Source organism: Salvelinus alpinus, chromosome 30, assembly GCF_045679555.1.
Source record: "Salvelinus alpinus chromosome 30, SLU_Salpinus.1, whole genome shotgun sequence".
Classification (NCBI taxonomy): Eukaryota; Metazoa; Chordata; class Actinopteri; order Salmoniformes; family Salmonidae; genus Salvelinus; species Salvelinus alpinus.
Window position 1 is genome coordinate 8,879,651 of NC_092115.1, and position 17,698 is coordinate 8,897,348.

Consider the following 17,698-nt stretch of genomic DNA (forward strand, 5'->3'; position numbering starts at 1 on the left):
TGAGACAATTGAGACATGGATTGTGTATGTGTGCCATTCAGAGGGTGAATAGGCAAGACAAAAGATTGAGGTGCCTTTGAACAGAGCATGGTAGTAGGTGCCAGGCGCACCGGTTTGAATGTGTCATGAACTGCAATGCTGCTGTTTTTTTCCACACTCGACAGTTTCCCATGTGTATCAAGAATGGTCCGTCACCCAAAGGACATCCAACCAACTTGACACAACTGTGGGAAGCATAGGAGTCAACATGGACCAGCATCCCTGTGGAAGGCTTTCGACACCTTGTGGAGTTCATGTCCCGATGAATTCAGGCTGTTCTGAGGACGAAAGAGGGTGCAACTCAATATCAGGAAGGTGTAAATCTCTGGACTGGCGGGATGGTGTTCCGTGCCCAAAGGGAGTTGTGTGACATTAGTATATTGTTCTTCGTAGTTAGTTACTACTGTTGTCCCTCTGAGTTTACTGTGGGATGTAATACACTGCAGGTGGCATATGCAATCTATTTATTCCCCAGCCATTTATTCTGTAAGATTCTGTATCTGTGCATTTGTGCCCGGGTGTATTCATTGGGTATGTGTTTATTCATTACCTCTGTTACAATATCACTACCATTCCCACTTTTCATCCCCATGTTCGTCTTCCTCAGTGTGTTTAAATAAAGTTTACTGTGTGTGTTAACTCTGGAGCTGCCTTAGCCTCCTCTAACCGGGGACTGTTAAGTGGGTCCAAGGTCAGCAACTACGTAGAGCCGGGCTGTTCACTGGGCCCAAAGACAGCAACTACGTAGAGCCAGACTGTTCATTGCCTGTAACCTAGCCCTTACCTTAAGCTATTCAAATTAGGGTTAAGGCCTTGCGATAGACTAGATCTGTCCAGGGGGATGTACTTTTCATCAAGATACCTCACACTACAGAGATAGACTTCTGTCCTATGGCTCGTTCCAGCTTAGATAAGGCAACCTCATTATCATTGGTCTGCATATTGTGTAACTCCTCTATATCACTTTATTTTACAGTTACCAGATTGTCACGTTCCTGACCTTATTTCCTTTGTTTAGTCTTTGTTTAGTTGGTCAGGACGTGAGCTGGGTGGGCATTCTATGTTTTGTGTTTCTATGTTGGGTTTGTTGTTTGGCCTAATATGGTTCTCAATCAGAGGCAGGTGTTTGTCATTGTCTCTGATTGGGAACCATATTAAGGTAGCCTGTTTGCACTGTTGGTTTGTGGGTGATTGTTTCCTGTCTTTGTGTTCTGCACCAGATAGGACTGTTTTCGGTTTTCACATTTATTGTTTTGTTGCTTGTAGTGTTCACGTTATATTCTTTATTAAATCATGTTGAACACTAGCCACGCTGCGTTTTGGTCCTCTCCTTCATCCCAGGAAGAAAGCCGTTACCAGATACTTCTTTGTACTTTCAATGGGCCCAGTGTGTACAGCAGCTCTCTACAGAAAACATCAACAACAGAAGACGTTGTTTAAAAAAGAAAAAAAAGTATTTATTAAAACCGCAACCGTCAAAACAGTATGAAATTCCTCTCACTTTGGTGTGACAGTATTTACGACCTGTAACTGGTCTGTCCATAGTTAACAGTCTCTGTGGTCAGTTAGTTGAGGACACATCTATGTACAGTGTTGAATGTATTTTTTTCCCAGTGAGATAACATTACACTACAAATGGTAACACATATTCACCGTGGGCAATTCAAGCATTTAATAACTCCTACGTAACCATTCTATTGTTAATAAAAAATCATGTAACATCATGTAACATCAACTCTGATTTTATTATGACCCTCAACACAAAGAAAACAAACACATTTCATACAATATGCAAATGTATGACTCCTGTCAGCTCATTGTAAATAAGTTAACTGACTTGCCTAGTTAAATAAAGGTTAAATTAAAAATATATATATGTTTACCAGGGGGGGTTTTCAGATTTGAACAACAATGTGCTCCAGTTAAAATGAAAATAATTCAGAAAGTGTGTTTTGTTCATACAGCACTCACTATACATGAAGTGGGCCATTGGGCTTCCTTACTGGTGCGCCAATCCACATTTTAATTTCCACCAGAAGCCCTGGGTATAACCTCAAAAGTTGGAGTCCAACACCTATAGTAAATGATGTAAGACTCAAGGCCAGTAATACAAACTCATATGATCACATGCACTTACGACTTCTCTACTTTCTCTTTGTACCGTCATGGCATAACAAGCCATGCACTTTGACATTCTTCAGACCCAATTGGGTATGATGTAAACGTGATTATTTTCATAGTTTGATGTCCCAAAGTACTTAACTGATATTCAAATTAGACCAATTAGTCAAAGTAAACAAACTAGCTAGCAGTACAAGTAGCTAGCAGTAATTCATAGATGATCACTGTATAATTTCCAGGTAATTACTGTCATAAATATTTATTGATAACTTCAAAGTCCTTTTTATATAGATGAGGCCTGCACTGTTTGAAGCATTTTACAATGCGACAGAAGTGTACTACAATCATTTCACGTCATTGTAGGCTTAACCGGGAAGTCCCTTGTTTTGACCAAATGTGGGTGACACAAACTGGCCAAAAAATAATAATCAGGGATGTAGTGGTAGTGATAAAAAGGGTCATTTCTGATCGCCAATCAAGATGAAGGGTGGCGAGTAACGCCCATGTTAACGATTCTAATTTAGTGGGTTGATATCACACCTTGTCTACAGTAAGACACATTCTGTCTCGACACCTAGCTAATCGTAGGCCTAAATCATAAAAGCTGCAATCATATTTCACATGAAAAGGAACAAACTATTGTATCATAATTGCTGTAAAGTTGTTTAAAGGCCCAGTGCAATGAAAAACGTGATTTTCACGCTATGAGGTTGGAATAATACTGTGAAATTGATGATAATGCCAAGTTTGGTGTAAGAGCTGTTTGAAAAGACAGCCTGAAATTTCAGACAGAGGGTTCAACATAGAAACCAAAAGGGTTCTACCTGAAACCAAAAGGGTTCTACCTGGAACCAAAAAGGGTTCTGCCAAAGAACACCACCAGTCTCCACATTTTATCACCTGGTGATACGTTTTAAGTAGTTTTTTGTACTTTTTTGCATATTTACATAAAATGAAGAAATATACATGCCAGATATGCTACCTGTGTTTATGACAAATGATATACAACAAGTAACGTGTGACTAGCTACAGTTGAATACGTTTTAAGTGTCGAGTGATATTTGATAGAAAATGGAATTCAGCAATAGATCAATGCTCAAAATTCATTAACAGTTCAATTTCCTCATTACTTTTTGTGTTTTTGTTTTTCTTTTCTGAGCACTTTGTCATCTTCACACCTTTGAAACGTGTCTCCTGAAAATACTTGAAATACAATACATGAGTTCCCTCAAACTGTGACTCCAATCTCCGCTCAATACAAAAATACACTCTTCATCTCTCTCTGTTTTTTTGCACTATAAAGGTACACTGACAGAGGGTGAAATCACATTGACATGTCATGGAACTAATATATTTGACAAAACATTAGAAATTGCACAAAATAAATAGGGGTTCTTCGCACCATTCTCTCCCCACTCTCGGTCCATAGGCGTATTTGAGCTAGTAAACGGCGACAGAATGTATGAGCTTGTGCAGACCCAGATAGGTTGATGTCCTTCCTCAAGATGCACTAGCAGCTCCTGCGGCTCCACTTCCAAAGAGTCCGGAGGCATTCAGATTTTATAGCCTGTTGTCCTTCATCCTGGCAGCACTAAATCCACTTTGACGGCCCCTCTGGATCCTCCTCCCCTCCCTGTAATTGGTTCCTAGGGGTTGTAACCCCTGACGGTCCCAGGCCGCCGTTGTAGTGGGCCACTAGCGACACAATGGTGGGCCTGACCATGTCAGAGTAAGCAGGGAAGGCTGAGTCCAGGGTTGCATTCCCCAGCTGGGGGACGTCGCTGGTGGGCTGCCCAAGGGAGGCAACCATGAAAGTTAAGTTGTGGTGGTTGGTTTTGCGGGCACTGCCTCGGACGGCTTTGGGCGGTGCCTTGGAGGAGTTCCTGAGGCTGGAACCCCTCTGAGGCTCTTGGCACCTCAGCAGCGCTCGGAAGCACCTGTGGAACTGGCATACCAGTGCACACACACACACGCATGCCCACGTTCAAACACACACCCAACATGCAGACGGACAAACAGAAGGAAAGATGCAGAGACAGTAGATCATCTGTTGGCTGTGTATTATCAGATTGATCCACTAAGGAATGGTCATGGCCTTTCTTAATATGGGGAAAACAAATTATGCGAGTATGTACTATCATTAGCCTTTATTCGTTGCAAACAGCAGTGTTAAGCTTTAAGGACCATTTCGTAATGTATCTACTTCAAGTTGTTACCTACCCCAACTCCACAAAGACTACTTAGAGATACTTGTATACCTGCTTGAGGTTAATATATGCCATTTAGCATACAGTCATGCGTGCATACATTTTACGTATGGGTGGTCCCGGCAATCGAACCCACTACGCTGTGGTTACAAGCGCCATGCCCTACCAACTGAGCTACAAAATCCCATCTCCGCAGGCACAATCACATAAACTCTCCAACTTCCTGCTGACAAACAAGGGGTCCATACAAGTTGAGCCTTTCTCATCAGGGAAATTAATTCGCTCCGTGACACATGACTCCCGCTCTCTTTCTCTTGAGAAGTGCAATGGTCGATAATTACGAGCAATTCGGAGCCGTCTGATTGGAGACCTCCTTTTCCTTTTCATGTGAAACAAAGCTGAGAGACACTAATTATTTGTGCATTTCCCAATTGGAATTAAATGCTGAATTAATTACATTCTCAATCAAGAATGGAACAATTTCAGCTTTTTCAATTGGATAAGTGTTTGCTAATGTGAGGTGCTGGTAACCTTAAATGGAAAAAGCCTGCTGAGGTAAGAGGACAACAGAGACTTCTTTTCTCAACCGTACCCTAACCACTACATCATTGTCCCGTCCCAGAGAGATGAGCAATGATTACAATAAGGGACTAGATGGAGTCAGGTCTATAATTATTAGCACCCTTGATAAAGATTAGCAAAAAAGATTGTATACAATAAATAATACAAATAATACAAATACTGAACTATATTGTATTCTCAAAAAATGTGGAAATATTGCTCAGAGAAAGAGATTTTGTTTAACGAGTAATTTAAAAAAAATATATATTTTAAAAAAGGGTAAAAATGATTGGCACCCCTGTTTGCAGCACCCTCCCCTTGCGAGGGTAACAACACTGAGCCTTATTCTAAAATGTTTTATGACATTGGAAAACATGTTGGGAGGGATTTTAGACCATTCATCCATTCAGAATCTTTCCAGATCCTTGATATCCTTCGTCTGCGCTTATGAACTGCCCTCTTTAATTCAAACCACAGGTTTTCAATGGGGTTCAAGTCCGGAGACTGAGATGGCCATTGCAAAATGTTGATTTTGTAGTCAATTAACCATTTCTTTGTGGATTTGAATGTGTGCTTGGGGTTATTGTCTTGCTGGAAGATCCACCTTCGGGCAAGTTTCAGCCTCCTGACAAAGACAACCAAGTTTTTGGCAAAAATCTCCTGGTACTGGGTAAAGTTCATGCTGCTGTTGACCTTAGTAAGAGCGCCTGGACGAGTGGAAGCAATATAGACCCATAACATCAAAGATCCACCACCATATTTTACCGTAGGTATAAGGTACTTTTCTGCATATGCTTCTGCCTATCAACAAAAATAGATTGGATTCTGCATGAACACGCCATCTATATTTAAAACCCACAAAGTGATCAGGAAACTACAGATGATCTATCTCACGTTTCACTCCAAAGTCAAAAACTCAAAGCTCAGATATTTAATTTATGAATTATTAAAAAACTCCAGATCCTGTTTTAAAAGCATAACAATTAGGCCAATGGTTTGTTTTTATTCCAGGCATGCACACATACAGATGGAGACAGAGACCTTAGTAGAAAAAGCCTATGGCCCAGGCTGAACTTTCACAACCTTTCGGTCCTGTACCGCCATCTTAAGGGCACTGACGTCACCTCCCTTGAGAAAACGTAGTGTACTTAGTATACTCAGCATATTTCATGTATACTTATAGTCTACTACATTTCCTCAAGAGAAGTCAAAAAGTAGAGAGCCCTACGACACTGTTGCCTCTTCAGATGGAAAACACTAAAACAGAGACCCCCCCCACACACACACAGAGAAAAGATAATCCAGACAAAAGCAAGATACAGTAACACAGATCCACAGTACGTTGGCAAAAGTAGACAATTCCCATCTCATGATGTCATATTGGAGAGGCTAGAGACTGGCATGAGGTGGATAGAACCTCTATGATCTTGTTGTTGAGCATCCCCTGGTTTTTGTCAGCTGTCAAAACACAAACCCTACTGGGGAGAGGATATGATAGATGAGTGAGAGGTGGAAAGCAGAGCAAGAGACAGCAAAAAGCCATATACTGTATGGGTGATATAGGGGGATACATCAAATAGTGGGTCTAAGACCAGGATGGAAATAACTGAGATATGTAGGTGGAATGAGAGAAGTTGTGAGAAAGTTTGTAATGAACTTTGTTCTGGTCTCGTTCAGTGCACTGAAGCTAGATCTAGATGTCTCATTGGCACAGGATGAAAAACACCTGAGGGGTATGTCACGAAGAGGGGTGGAGGAGTTGGTTAGCGCCGCTAACACATCAGTTCATATAAAGGCCGGGAGTCAATCCGAACCTTCTAGTTGACAATGGAGATTCAAGGTAAATGCTGCAGATGTCGGCTCAATTGAAAACAACCTTTAAAGCGGCAATCAGTAGTTGAAACGATAACAAAGCGTACTCCCACTTTTTTTATTTAACCAGGCAAGTCAGTTAAGAACAAATTCTTATTTTACAATGACGGACTACAGGGGAACAGTGGGTTAACTGCCTTGTTCAGGGGCAGAACGACAGATTTTTACCTTGTCAGCTCAGGGATTCGATCCAGCAACCTTTCAGTTACAGGCCCAACACTCTAAACAATAGGCTACCTGCTGCCCCAAAACGACTGACCATCCATGATGTCAAAGTTATATTTGTAATGTTTTGAGGCTATACAGTGTTTCTTTATACTTATTATTTACAAACATTGGAGTAAAACAGCTTATATTATGGGTTTTGATGGCGTACGACAGTTGAACTAAGTTCATGAGGCATTTATAAGTTACATCAATGGGTACATATACAGTACCAGTCAGAATTTTGGCCACACCTACTCATTCTTCATTATTACTATTGTCTACATTGCAGAATAATAGTGAAGACATCAAAACTATGAAATAACACATATGGAATCATATAGTAACCAAAAAAGTGTTAAACAAATCAAAATATATATTTATATTTGATATTCTTCAAAGTAGTCACACTTTGCCTTGATGACAGCTTTGCACACTAATTTTAAAGGAAATACACGGAGTATACAAAACATTAAGAACACCTGCTCTTTCCATGACATAGACTGACCAGGTGAATCCAGGTGAAAGCTATGATCCCTTATTGATGTCACTTGCTAAATCCACTTCAATCAGTGTAGATTAAGGTGAGGAGACAGGTTAAAGAAGGATTTTTAAGCCTTGAGACAATTGAGACATGGATTGTGTATATGTGCCATTCAGAGGGTGAATGGGCAAGACAAAATATTTAAGTGCCTTTGAACAGGGTATGGTAGTAGGTGCCAGGCACACCTGTTTGTATCAAGACCTGCAACGCTGCTGGGTTTTTCACTCAACAGTTTCCCGTGTGTATCAAGAATGGTTCACCAACCAAAGGACATCCAGCTAACTTGACACAACTGTGGGAAGCATTGGAGTCAACATCGGCCAGCATCCCTGTGGAACGCTTTGTAGAGTCCATGCCTAGACAAATTGAGGCTGTTCTTAAGGCAAAACGGTGATCCTAATGTTTGGTATAGCCATTGTATATAGATGATTTTATTCACAAAAACTGTTGTGAAACAACTGTTGAAAGGACTTGAGGAAGAAAGGGAATGGGAAGGGGGGGATACCGAGTCAGTTGTACAACTGACTACCTTCAACTGAAATGTGTCTTTCGCATTTCACCTAAACCCCTCAATAGTTGTAACGTGAATGACCTCGCTGACAGGAACTGATCATAAAGCAGGGAGATGTACACACCTGGACAACAGTTTTTTCTCCTTCATTACTACTGATATGTGATTGTAGGTAGAAATGTTTCATGTTTGATTTGCCAGTAGAAATGTCAGATGTATAACCTATAAAACGCTTCAAGCGCTTCATTCTTTTAACCGCAGACTATTTTCACTTTGTTTGGCAGCACCTCTTTACTGGGCCTTTATAAAGGTAGTAACTCTAAACAAAATGCTATATTTCAGCAAAATAATTTGGATATTTGTTTCCTTACCTCATAAGCAACAGGAAATGTGAATTATTGTTTGGATTATAATTAATGGACATTTTTGTATGGGGTTGATAAACGTTTAGTCAGGACAATTGAAGTCTGACATTTTAAATTGTAAATTACAAACTTTAGATGCCTTTTTAAACCCCAAATATACTACATGTTTGCATTATCTGCTGTGCAGGACATTTCCTGCGAAAAACAGGGTGATCAAATGAAGATCCTGCATCTGTATGCTCGTTTTTATAGCAATTTTAACAATCGCCCATCTGCAACATCCATAGCCACCTTCACTGTAATAAGAGGGAGAGAAGTAGCTAATTGTACTCACCATATACACAGTGCCATACTGTTGTCTTCGACGGTCTTCAGTGAGACAAACACATACCGCTACTTGTATCTGTACAGCATTTTTAGTCTTCAACTCGCCTCAACTCACAGTTTCTATTGTTACGGGCTGGGAGGAATTGAAGACTGAAAATGACATACAGGACATTCCGGTCTCCGATGAGTGGGCTCAAAACTTCCTGTAAGGTCAGCCATTGGGTGGGATGAATGATTTGAAAGAGGCACGATGAGACATTGGAGCATTCATACTGTCATTGCGTAACATTATATCATTAATAGCGAGCTTGTGAGCAATAAACCTACATTTAAGACATAGAGGGCTTTCAACTCTGAACACCGGTGTTTCACTGTTAAGTAAAAGTTGCATTTGATACACACAACGCTGGACTCATAGGAAAAAGTTAATGGAGGTGTATGTACATAACTGCCTCAATTACCTCATACCCCGGCACATCGACTCGGTGCTGGTACTCCCTGTATTTACAGTAGCCATGTTATTACCTGGTACTCCCTGTATATACAGTAGCCATGTTATTACCTGGTACTCCCTGTATTTACAGTAGCCATGTCATTACCTGGTACTCCCTGTATATAGCCATGTTATTACCTGGTACTCCCTGTATATAGCCATGTTATTACCTGGTACTCCCTGTATATACAATAGCCATTTTATTTTTACTCATCATTATTATTCATTATTCACTGTGTATTTATTCCTCGTATTCCTCAAAAATAAAACCTCCTAACAGAATAACTCAACAAAAATACACTCTGCTTTATTTGTCCGTGAGTGGAATACATTTGATAACAAAACAGGGGGGGAAGATACAGTATATCAGAATGTGTACTGATCAATTATTTGGGTGTTTGTGGATATTGTATTAATCACCTTTTTGATAGGTATGCAACAATGGGATCTCCCCTAGAGGCAACTCCAGGATTTTAGCTATACTGAAGCAACTCTCTGTATGACAGTTCACTTCCTTGCCCTGACCACTGTTCAAACCCCCTTTATTTGACTCACTGGTCCAAAGAGCATAATAAACAAAAATAACACACACAATACAAGGGTTGGAACCGGTTCAGGGAACAGAACCAAAAACCAGAGAATAACCACATTTTTCATGGAACAGAACCATAACTGAGAACGATAGTGATCTACACTGTTTCCGGGAAGCATTATTTTAAAAGCATGGGAATCAGTTAATGACGATCTTTAATGTTCTGGGATTTTTTTTCTTCAGTTTCACAACAAACAAAAAAACATAACAAAGTATCTACACAAATCCCTGTGTCACTCAGAAACGTATTCCAGTGTCTGCCTGCCTTTGCCAGTGTGTGTGTAGGCTACTTGTCCCTCCCCCTCTCCCCGAAGCATGCATATATTACTGTAGTTAATGACTTTACAGATGTGATTCAGAAATTATAATTTTTTTACTAGAGAACAATGGATTCACTTTATCAATGCTAGTTAAGGAGACTATAGTTATCACGTTTCACATTGGATTTATTAACTACAAAAAAGGTATAACGTGTTTTTATTTTAATTCCTCACTGTACACACAAGCTTGTTAGCTAGCCAGCTTGTTAGCTAGCCAGCTTGTTAGCTAGCTCTGGTCTAGCTCTTGAAAACTCAAAGCGGCACTATGTGTACATTTTTTTTATTTGATTTTTATTTCACCTTTATTTAACCAGGTAGGCAAGTTGAGAACAGGTTCTCATTTACAACTGCGACCTGGCCAAGATAAAGCAAAGCAGTGTGACACAAACAACAACACAGAGTTACACATGGAGTAAACAAACGTACAGTCAATAACACAATATAAAAAGTCTATATACAGTGTGTGTATATACAAATGTGCACATGGCGTAAGGAGGTAAGGCAATAAATAGGCCATAGTAGCAAAGTAATTACAATTTAGCAAGTTAACACTGGAGTGATAAATGTGCAGATGATGATGTGCAAGTAGAAATACTGGAAACACAGGTGTGCAAAAGAGCAAAAAAGTAAATAAAACAAGATGGCGATGAGGTAGGTAGTTGGATGTGCTATTTACAGATGGGCTGTGTAATGTAATGCAACTGAGAGTCATGATCAGGGGCTAGCTCTGGTCCAACGATAGGTAGCTCTGGTCCAACGTTAGTTAAGCCAACTCTCTGAAGTTCAAAGACATTCCAAGTTCCTCCATAGAAGCCGCTCCTCCCTAGGTATAATACTGTGGGCCTAATTCAGATAATGCACGTCATAACAACAAGATGCCTAGCGCTTCATGCCCAGCGGTCTCCCTTACCCGCAAAATGTCAGTCCTACGCCACACCCTACACTACACTTGTCTGTCTAATGCAAGTACATAGCTGGCACGCTCCATAGTAAGCTGCTCTATCCATTGGTGAAGTTATTTAATGTCAATCTAAATGTTTAAAAAATATATATTTGATTTCAGAGGTTTAAAAAGGAACAGAAAGGAACGATTTGAACTGTAAGTTTATGTTTGGGGTTCAAACCGGTTCAGGACTTTATTTTGCTGGTCGGGAATAGTGGACCGGAACAAAACAAATAACGGTTCCGTTCAGACCCGAAACGATTGGAAAATAATTTTGGTTCCAACCCTTGCAATGTGGCAGTACTTTCGATTGAGTTACAGACATTTTCCGCCTCTTAGTTGGCACGGCCTTGATGTTTCTGGGAATAAATAAAATGTCCCTAACAACAACTGCATACAGAGCAATAGTCATCCACTCTGCCCACATGATAAGGGAACAACACTAGGGTAACATCAGTCCGTTTTACTGACTGATTAGGGAACAACACTAGGATAACATCAGTCCGTTTTACTGACTGATTAGTGAACAACACCAGGATAACGTCAGTCCGTTTTACTGACTGATTAGTGAACAACACCAGGATAACGTCAGTCCGTTTTACTGACTGATTAGGGAACAACACCAGGATAACATCAGTCCGTTTTACTGACTGATTAGGGAACACCACCAGGATAACGTCAGTCCGTTTTACTGACTGATTAGGGAACAACACTAGGATAACGTCAGTCCGTTTTACTGACTGGTTAGGGAACAACACTCGGATAACATCAGTCTGTTTTACTGACTGATTAGGGAACAACACTAGGATAACGTCAGTCCGTTTTACTGACTGATTAGGGAACAACACTAGGATAACATCAGTCCGTTTTACTGACTGATTAGGGAACAACACTAGGATAACATCAGTCCGTTTTACTGACTGATTAGGGAACAACACTAGGATAACATCAGTCCGTTTTACTGACTGATTAGGGAACAACACTAGGATAACGTCAGTCCGTTTTACTGACTGATTAGGGAACAACACCAGGATAACGTCAGTCCGTTTTACTGACTGATTAGGGAACAACACTAGGATAACATCAGTCCGTTTTACTGACTGATTAAGGAACAACACCAGGATAACGTCAGTCCGTTTTACTGACTGATTAGGGAACAACACTCGGATAACATCAGTCCGTTTTACTGACTGATTAGGGAACAACACTAGGGTAACATCAGTCCGTTTTACTGACTGATTAGGGAACAACACTAGGATAACGTCAGTCCGTTTTACTGACTGATTAGGGCACAACACTAGGGTAACATCAGTCCGTTTTACTGACTGATTAGGGAACAAGACTAGGATAACATCAGTCCGTTTTACTGACTGATTAGGGAACAACACTAGGGTAACATCAGTCCGTTTTACTGACTGATTAAGGAACAACACCAGGATAACATCATTCCGTTTTACTGACTGATTAGGGAACAACACCAGGATAACATCAGTCCGTTTTACGGACTGATTAGGGAACAACACTAGGGTAACATCAGTCCGTTTTACTGACTGATTAGGGAACAACACCAGGATAACGTCAGTCCGTTTTACTGACTGATTAGGGAACAACACTAGGATAACATCAGTCCGTTTTACTGACTGATTAGGGAACAACACTAGGATAACGTCAGTCCGTTTTACTGACTGATTAGGGAACAACACCAGGATAACATCAGTCCGTTTTACTGACTGATTAGGGAACAACACCAGGATAACATCAGTTCGCTTTACTGACTGATTAAGGAACAAGACTAGGATAACATCAGTCCGTTTTACTGACTGATTAGGGAACAACACCAGGATAACGTCAGTCCGTTTTACTGACTGATTAGGGAACAACACTCGGATAACATCAGTCCGTTTTACTGACTGATTAAGGAACAACACCAGGATAACATCAGTCCGTTTTACTGACTGATTAGGGAACAACACTCGGATAACATCAGTCCGTTTTACTGACTGATTAAGGAACAACACCAGGATAACATCAGTCCGTTTTACTGACTGATTAGGGAACAACACTCGGATAACATCAGTCCGTTTTACTGACTGATTAGGGAACAACACTAGGATAACGTCAGTCCGTTTTACTGACTGATTAGGGAACAACACCAGGATAACGTCAGTCTGTTTTACTGACTGATTAGGGAACAACACCAGGATAACGTCAGTCTGTTTTACTGACTGATTAGGGAACAACACCAGGATAACATCAGTCCGTTTTACTGACTGATTAGGGAACAACACTAGGATAACATCAGTCCGTTTTACTGACTGATTAGGGAACAACACCAGGATAACATCAGTCCGTTTTACTGACTGATTAGGGAACAACACTCGGATAACGTCACATGAATGTATAGCCTAAGTGGTAACAATACATTTGATTAGAACGATCTTATCAGAAATAACTTAAAGTGAAGTGGGTGACAAGGATGTTTCACAAGTTGTTAAACACACAAGATCAGCCAATCCGTTTTGACAGTTGGTCGTATTGAGAGAGAATAATGCTGTCTCAATGACAAAACTACAACTGAGGACTTTTAATTACGTTAATTGTCTCCGATTGATTGGTTGTTTGCTTATGAGGAAATACAGAAACTGACTGTGTTACGCTCTGATGAAGGGCTGAATGTCGTAGACAAAATGGATCCGCAGGGAATATACAATGAGGTCCACAATGATTGACACCCTTGATAAAGATAATTTAAATACTGGGCTATGTTGTATAAAAAAAATGTTTTTAAAAAGGAAGTTATATTATTTTATACTATTACAAATGCTTAGAGAGATTTTGTTTAATGTAGTTTTTCTGAAAAAGGTAAGGGTAAAAATGATTGACACCCGTTTTTAATTGAAGCACTAGAGCAAAGCATTATATTATACAGCTGATGCTGCAGATGGAGAGAAATCCTTTGTCCGCGCGCACACACTCACACACACAAGCACGCACGCACGCTCGCACGCACGCACACACACACACACACACACACACACACACACACACACACACACACACACACACACACACACACACACACACACACACACACACACACACACACACACACACACACACACACACACACACACACACACACACACAATCACGCACACACACACATGGACACTCACACATACACACACACACACAGCTGTCTTTTTAAACCTGTCTGAAAAAAAACCTACTATATTTTTGTTGAAAGAAATGATCTGAGCTGCATGCGATTGAACAAGTCACAGGAATTGAAGCGATTGAAGTCACAAGTCACAGGAAGCATGTGCTCCTTTCGTTGCCTTCATTTGGACACCAAACCCACCGCTGGTGTGGGTGGCCAATGAAATGTAAACACATAGAGTTTGCTAAACGGCATTGGCACTTGGATTGGAACCGGTGCTTTGGTCAGATGACATGAAATTATAGGTATTTTTTGGGCACGCACACCAGTGGTGTGTTTGGCATCGAAATGAGAATGCATCAGCAGAAAAGAGCCCCGTACCTACTGTAAAATATGGTGGTGGATCTTTGACATTACGGGGCTGTTCAGCGACCATGTCTCACAGCTGTTTACTGGTGAAGGTGTACTGAAGGTCTACTGAAGGTCTACTGAAGGAATACTGAAGGTGTACTGAAGGAATACTGAAGGAGTACTGAAGGTGTACTGAAGGTGTACTGAAGGTCTACTGAAGGTCTACTGAAGGAATACTGAAGGAATACTGAAGGTCTACTGAATGAATACTGAAGGAATACTGAAGGTCTACTGAAGGTCAACTGAAGGAATACTGAAGGAATACTGATGTTATGTTATGAAGATGTAGGTGACCCCATGGTGTAATGTTACGTTATGAAGATGTAGGTGACCCCATGGTGTAATGTTATGTTATGGAGATGTAGGTGACCCCATGGTGTAATGTTATGTTATGGAGATGTAGGTGACCCCATGGTGTAATGTTATGTTATGAAGATGTAGATGACCCCATGGTGTAATGTTATGTTATGGAGATGTAGGTGACCCCATGGTGTAATGTTACGTTATGAAGATGTAGATGACCCCATGGTGTAATGTTATGTTATGGAGATGTAGGTGACCCCATGGTGTAATGTTATGTTATGGAGATGTAGGTGACCCCATGGTGTAATGCTATGTTATGGAGATGTAGGTGACCCCATGGTGTAATGTTATGTTATGGAGATGTAGGTGACCCCATGGTGTAATGTTATGTTATGAAGATGTAGGTGACCACATGGTGTAATGTTATGTTATTGAGATGTAGGTGACCCCATGGTGTAATGTTATGTTATGAATATGTAGGTGACCCCATGGTGTAATGTTATGTTATGGAGATGTAGATGACCCCATGGTGTAATGTTATGTTATGAAGATGTAGATGACCCCATGGTGTAATGTTACGTTATGAAGATGTAGGTGACCCCATGGTGTAATGTTATGTTATGAATATGTAGGTGACCCCATGGTGTAATGTTATGTTATGGAGATGTAGGTGACCCCATGGTGTAATGTTACGTTATGAAGATGTAGATGACCCCATGGTGTAATGTTATGTTATGGAGATGTAGGTGACCCCATGGTGTAATGTTACGTTATGAAGATGTAGGTGACCCCGTGGTGTAATGTTACGTTATGACAGTCATGTAGATGACTCCATGGTGTAATGTTACGTTATGAAGATGTAGATGACCCCATGGTGTAATGTTATGTTATGAAGATGTAGATGACCCCATGGTGTTGTGTTACAATTATGTCAGGATGTAAACCACAGTATTGCTAGGGTTGCAAAAGGATGTAACCTTTCCCCTAATTCTCAGGTTTTCCAGAAATTCCCAGAATCCTCCAACCTTGATTTCTGAAAAACCTGAGGATTTGGAAGTATGACCATTCCATTCTAACAGTGATGAGCACGATTATCTATCTCACCTGCTTGTTCATGAAGATATAGATAACAGGGTTGAAGACCGTGCTGGTCTTGGCCATGATCGCGGGGACGATGCTGGCCTCGGGGGTGACCAGGCCCGGGCGTCCGAAGGTGGCCAGCAAGGCCATGACCCCATACGGCAACCAGCACATCAGGTACACCATCACCATGACGACCACCATGACGAGAACACGCTGCTCCCTCTTCCTGCTCATAGCTGTGTTGATGGCGGTAACCTGCCCGAGGCAATAAGCAGGGAAGGAGAGACAACGTGTGCAGTCGATGAAAGAGAAAGATACCAAAGGAAAAAGAGGTAACAGAGGGGGGGGGGGGAATAGAAAGACAGGAAGCGAGAGAGAACAACCTTTAGAATGTCATTCTTGCTCCTCAGACACGGGGAACACACTGGCATTAGAGTGGAATCAGAGAAAGACAATGAAGGGAATGAGATGGAGTGGCTTTATACCCAGACAGGCATGTTCTGACAAACAAACAGAAAGTGCTTAGCTACTGTTTAGGAGTCCTCTTTTTATAGATTTTTCCCCAATTGTAAACAGTTGGTCGGCACCAGAGGAGGCTGGTGGGAGGAGCTATAGGAGGACGGGCTCATTATAATGGCTTGAATGTAGTATATATATATCTACCTTTATTTAACTAGGCAAGTCAGTTAAGAACAAATTCTTATTTACAATGACACCCTACCCCGGCAAAACCCAGACAACGTTGGGCCAATTGTGCGCCGCCCCACGGGACTCCCAATCACGGCCGGCTGTGATACAGCCTGGAAATGAACCAGGGTCTGTAGTGAAGCCTCTACCACTGAGATGCAGTGCCTTAGACCGCTGCACCACTCGGGAGCCCCGTTCCATCAAACACATCATATGGAAACCATGGAAACCACGTTTGACTCCTTCCATTATTAATTCCATTCCAGACATTACAATGAGCTGTACTCCTATAGCTCCTCCCACCAGCCTCCTCTGTTAGGCACAATGCAACATCAGGGATACATGTCACATGTCTTGACATGGCTGGATTCTGAGGAACACACTCATGCACTGACACTATAGAAACACACACACACACACTAGAAACACACACACTAGAAACACACACAGACACTATAGAAACACACACACACACTATAGAAACACACACACACACACTAGAAACACACACACTATATAAACACACACACTATAGAAACACACACACACACTATAGAAACACACACACACACACACTAGAAACACAAACACTATAGAAACACACACACTATATAAACACACATACTATATTAACACACACACACACACACTAGAAACACAAACACTATATTAACACACACACACACAGTACCCGCTGAACTTCTTTCTCTGCACAAACATGAGCTGTTTTTATTTCACTGTCTGCGTTGTTTCCCATCATATCAAATCAAATGTTATTTGTCACATGCTTCGTAAACAGGTGTAGACTAACAGTGAAATGCATACTTACGGCCCTTCCCAACAATTCAGAGATATTCTGAATTCAAAGATAAATAATAGTAAAAAAAAAATAAGAATCACACGTGGACCAAACAAGTTTCCACGGACACAGACACACCGACAGAAACCCGGGTCC

At 41.0% G+C, this 17,698-nt stretch overlaps 1 protein-coding gene across 1 annotated transcript in view; it reads right to left on the reverse strand.

Annotated features, from left to right (window-relative positions):
* Positions 1-1,487: 1,487 nt before the first annotated feature.
* The window catches only part of LOC139559963 (pinopsin-like), a 70,402-nt gene continuing 54,191 nt past the window's right edge, over positions 1,488-17,698 (reverse strand). Inside the window, exons 3-4 of the mRNA XM_071376452.1 lie at positions 16,078-16,311; positions 1,488-4,105 (exon numbers count right to left, since the gene is read on the reverse strand). Coding sequence (XP_071232553.1) covers positions 3,752-4,105; positions 16,078-16,311 — 588 coding nt within the window. The 3' untranslated portion in view covers positions 1,488-3,751. The remainder of the gene's footprint in view (positions 4,106-16,077; positions 16,312-17,698) is intronic.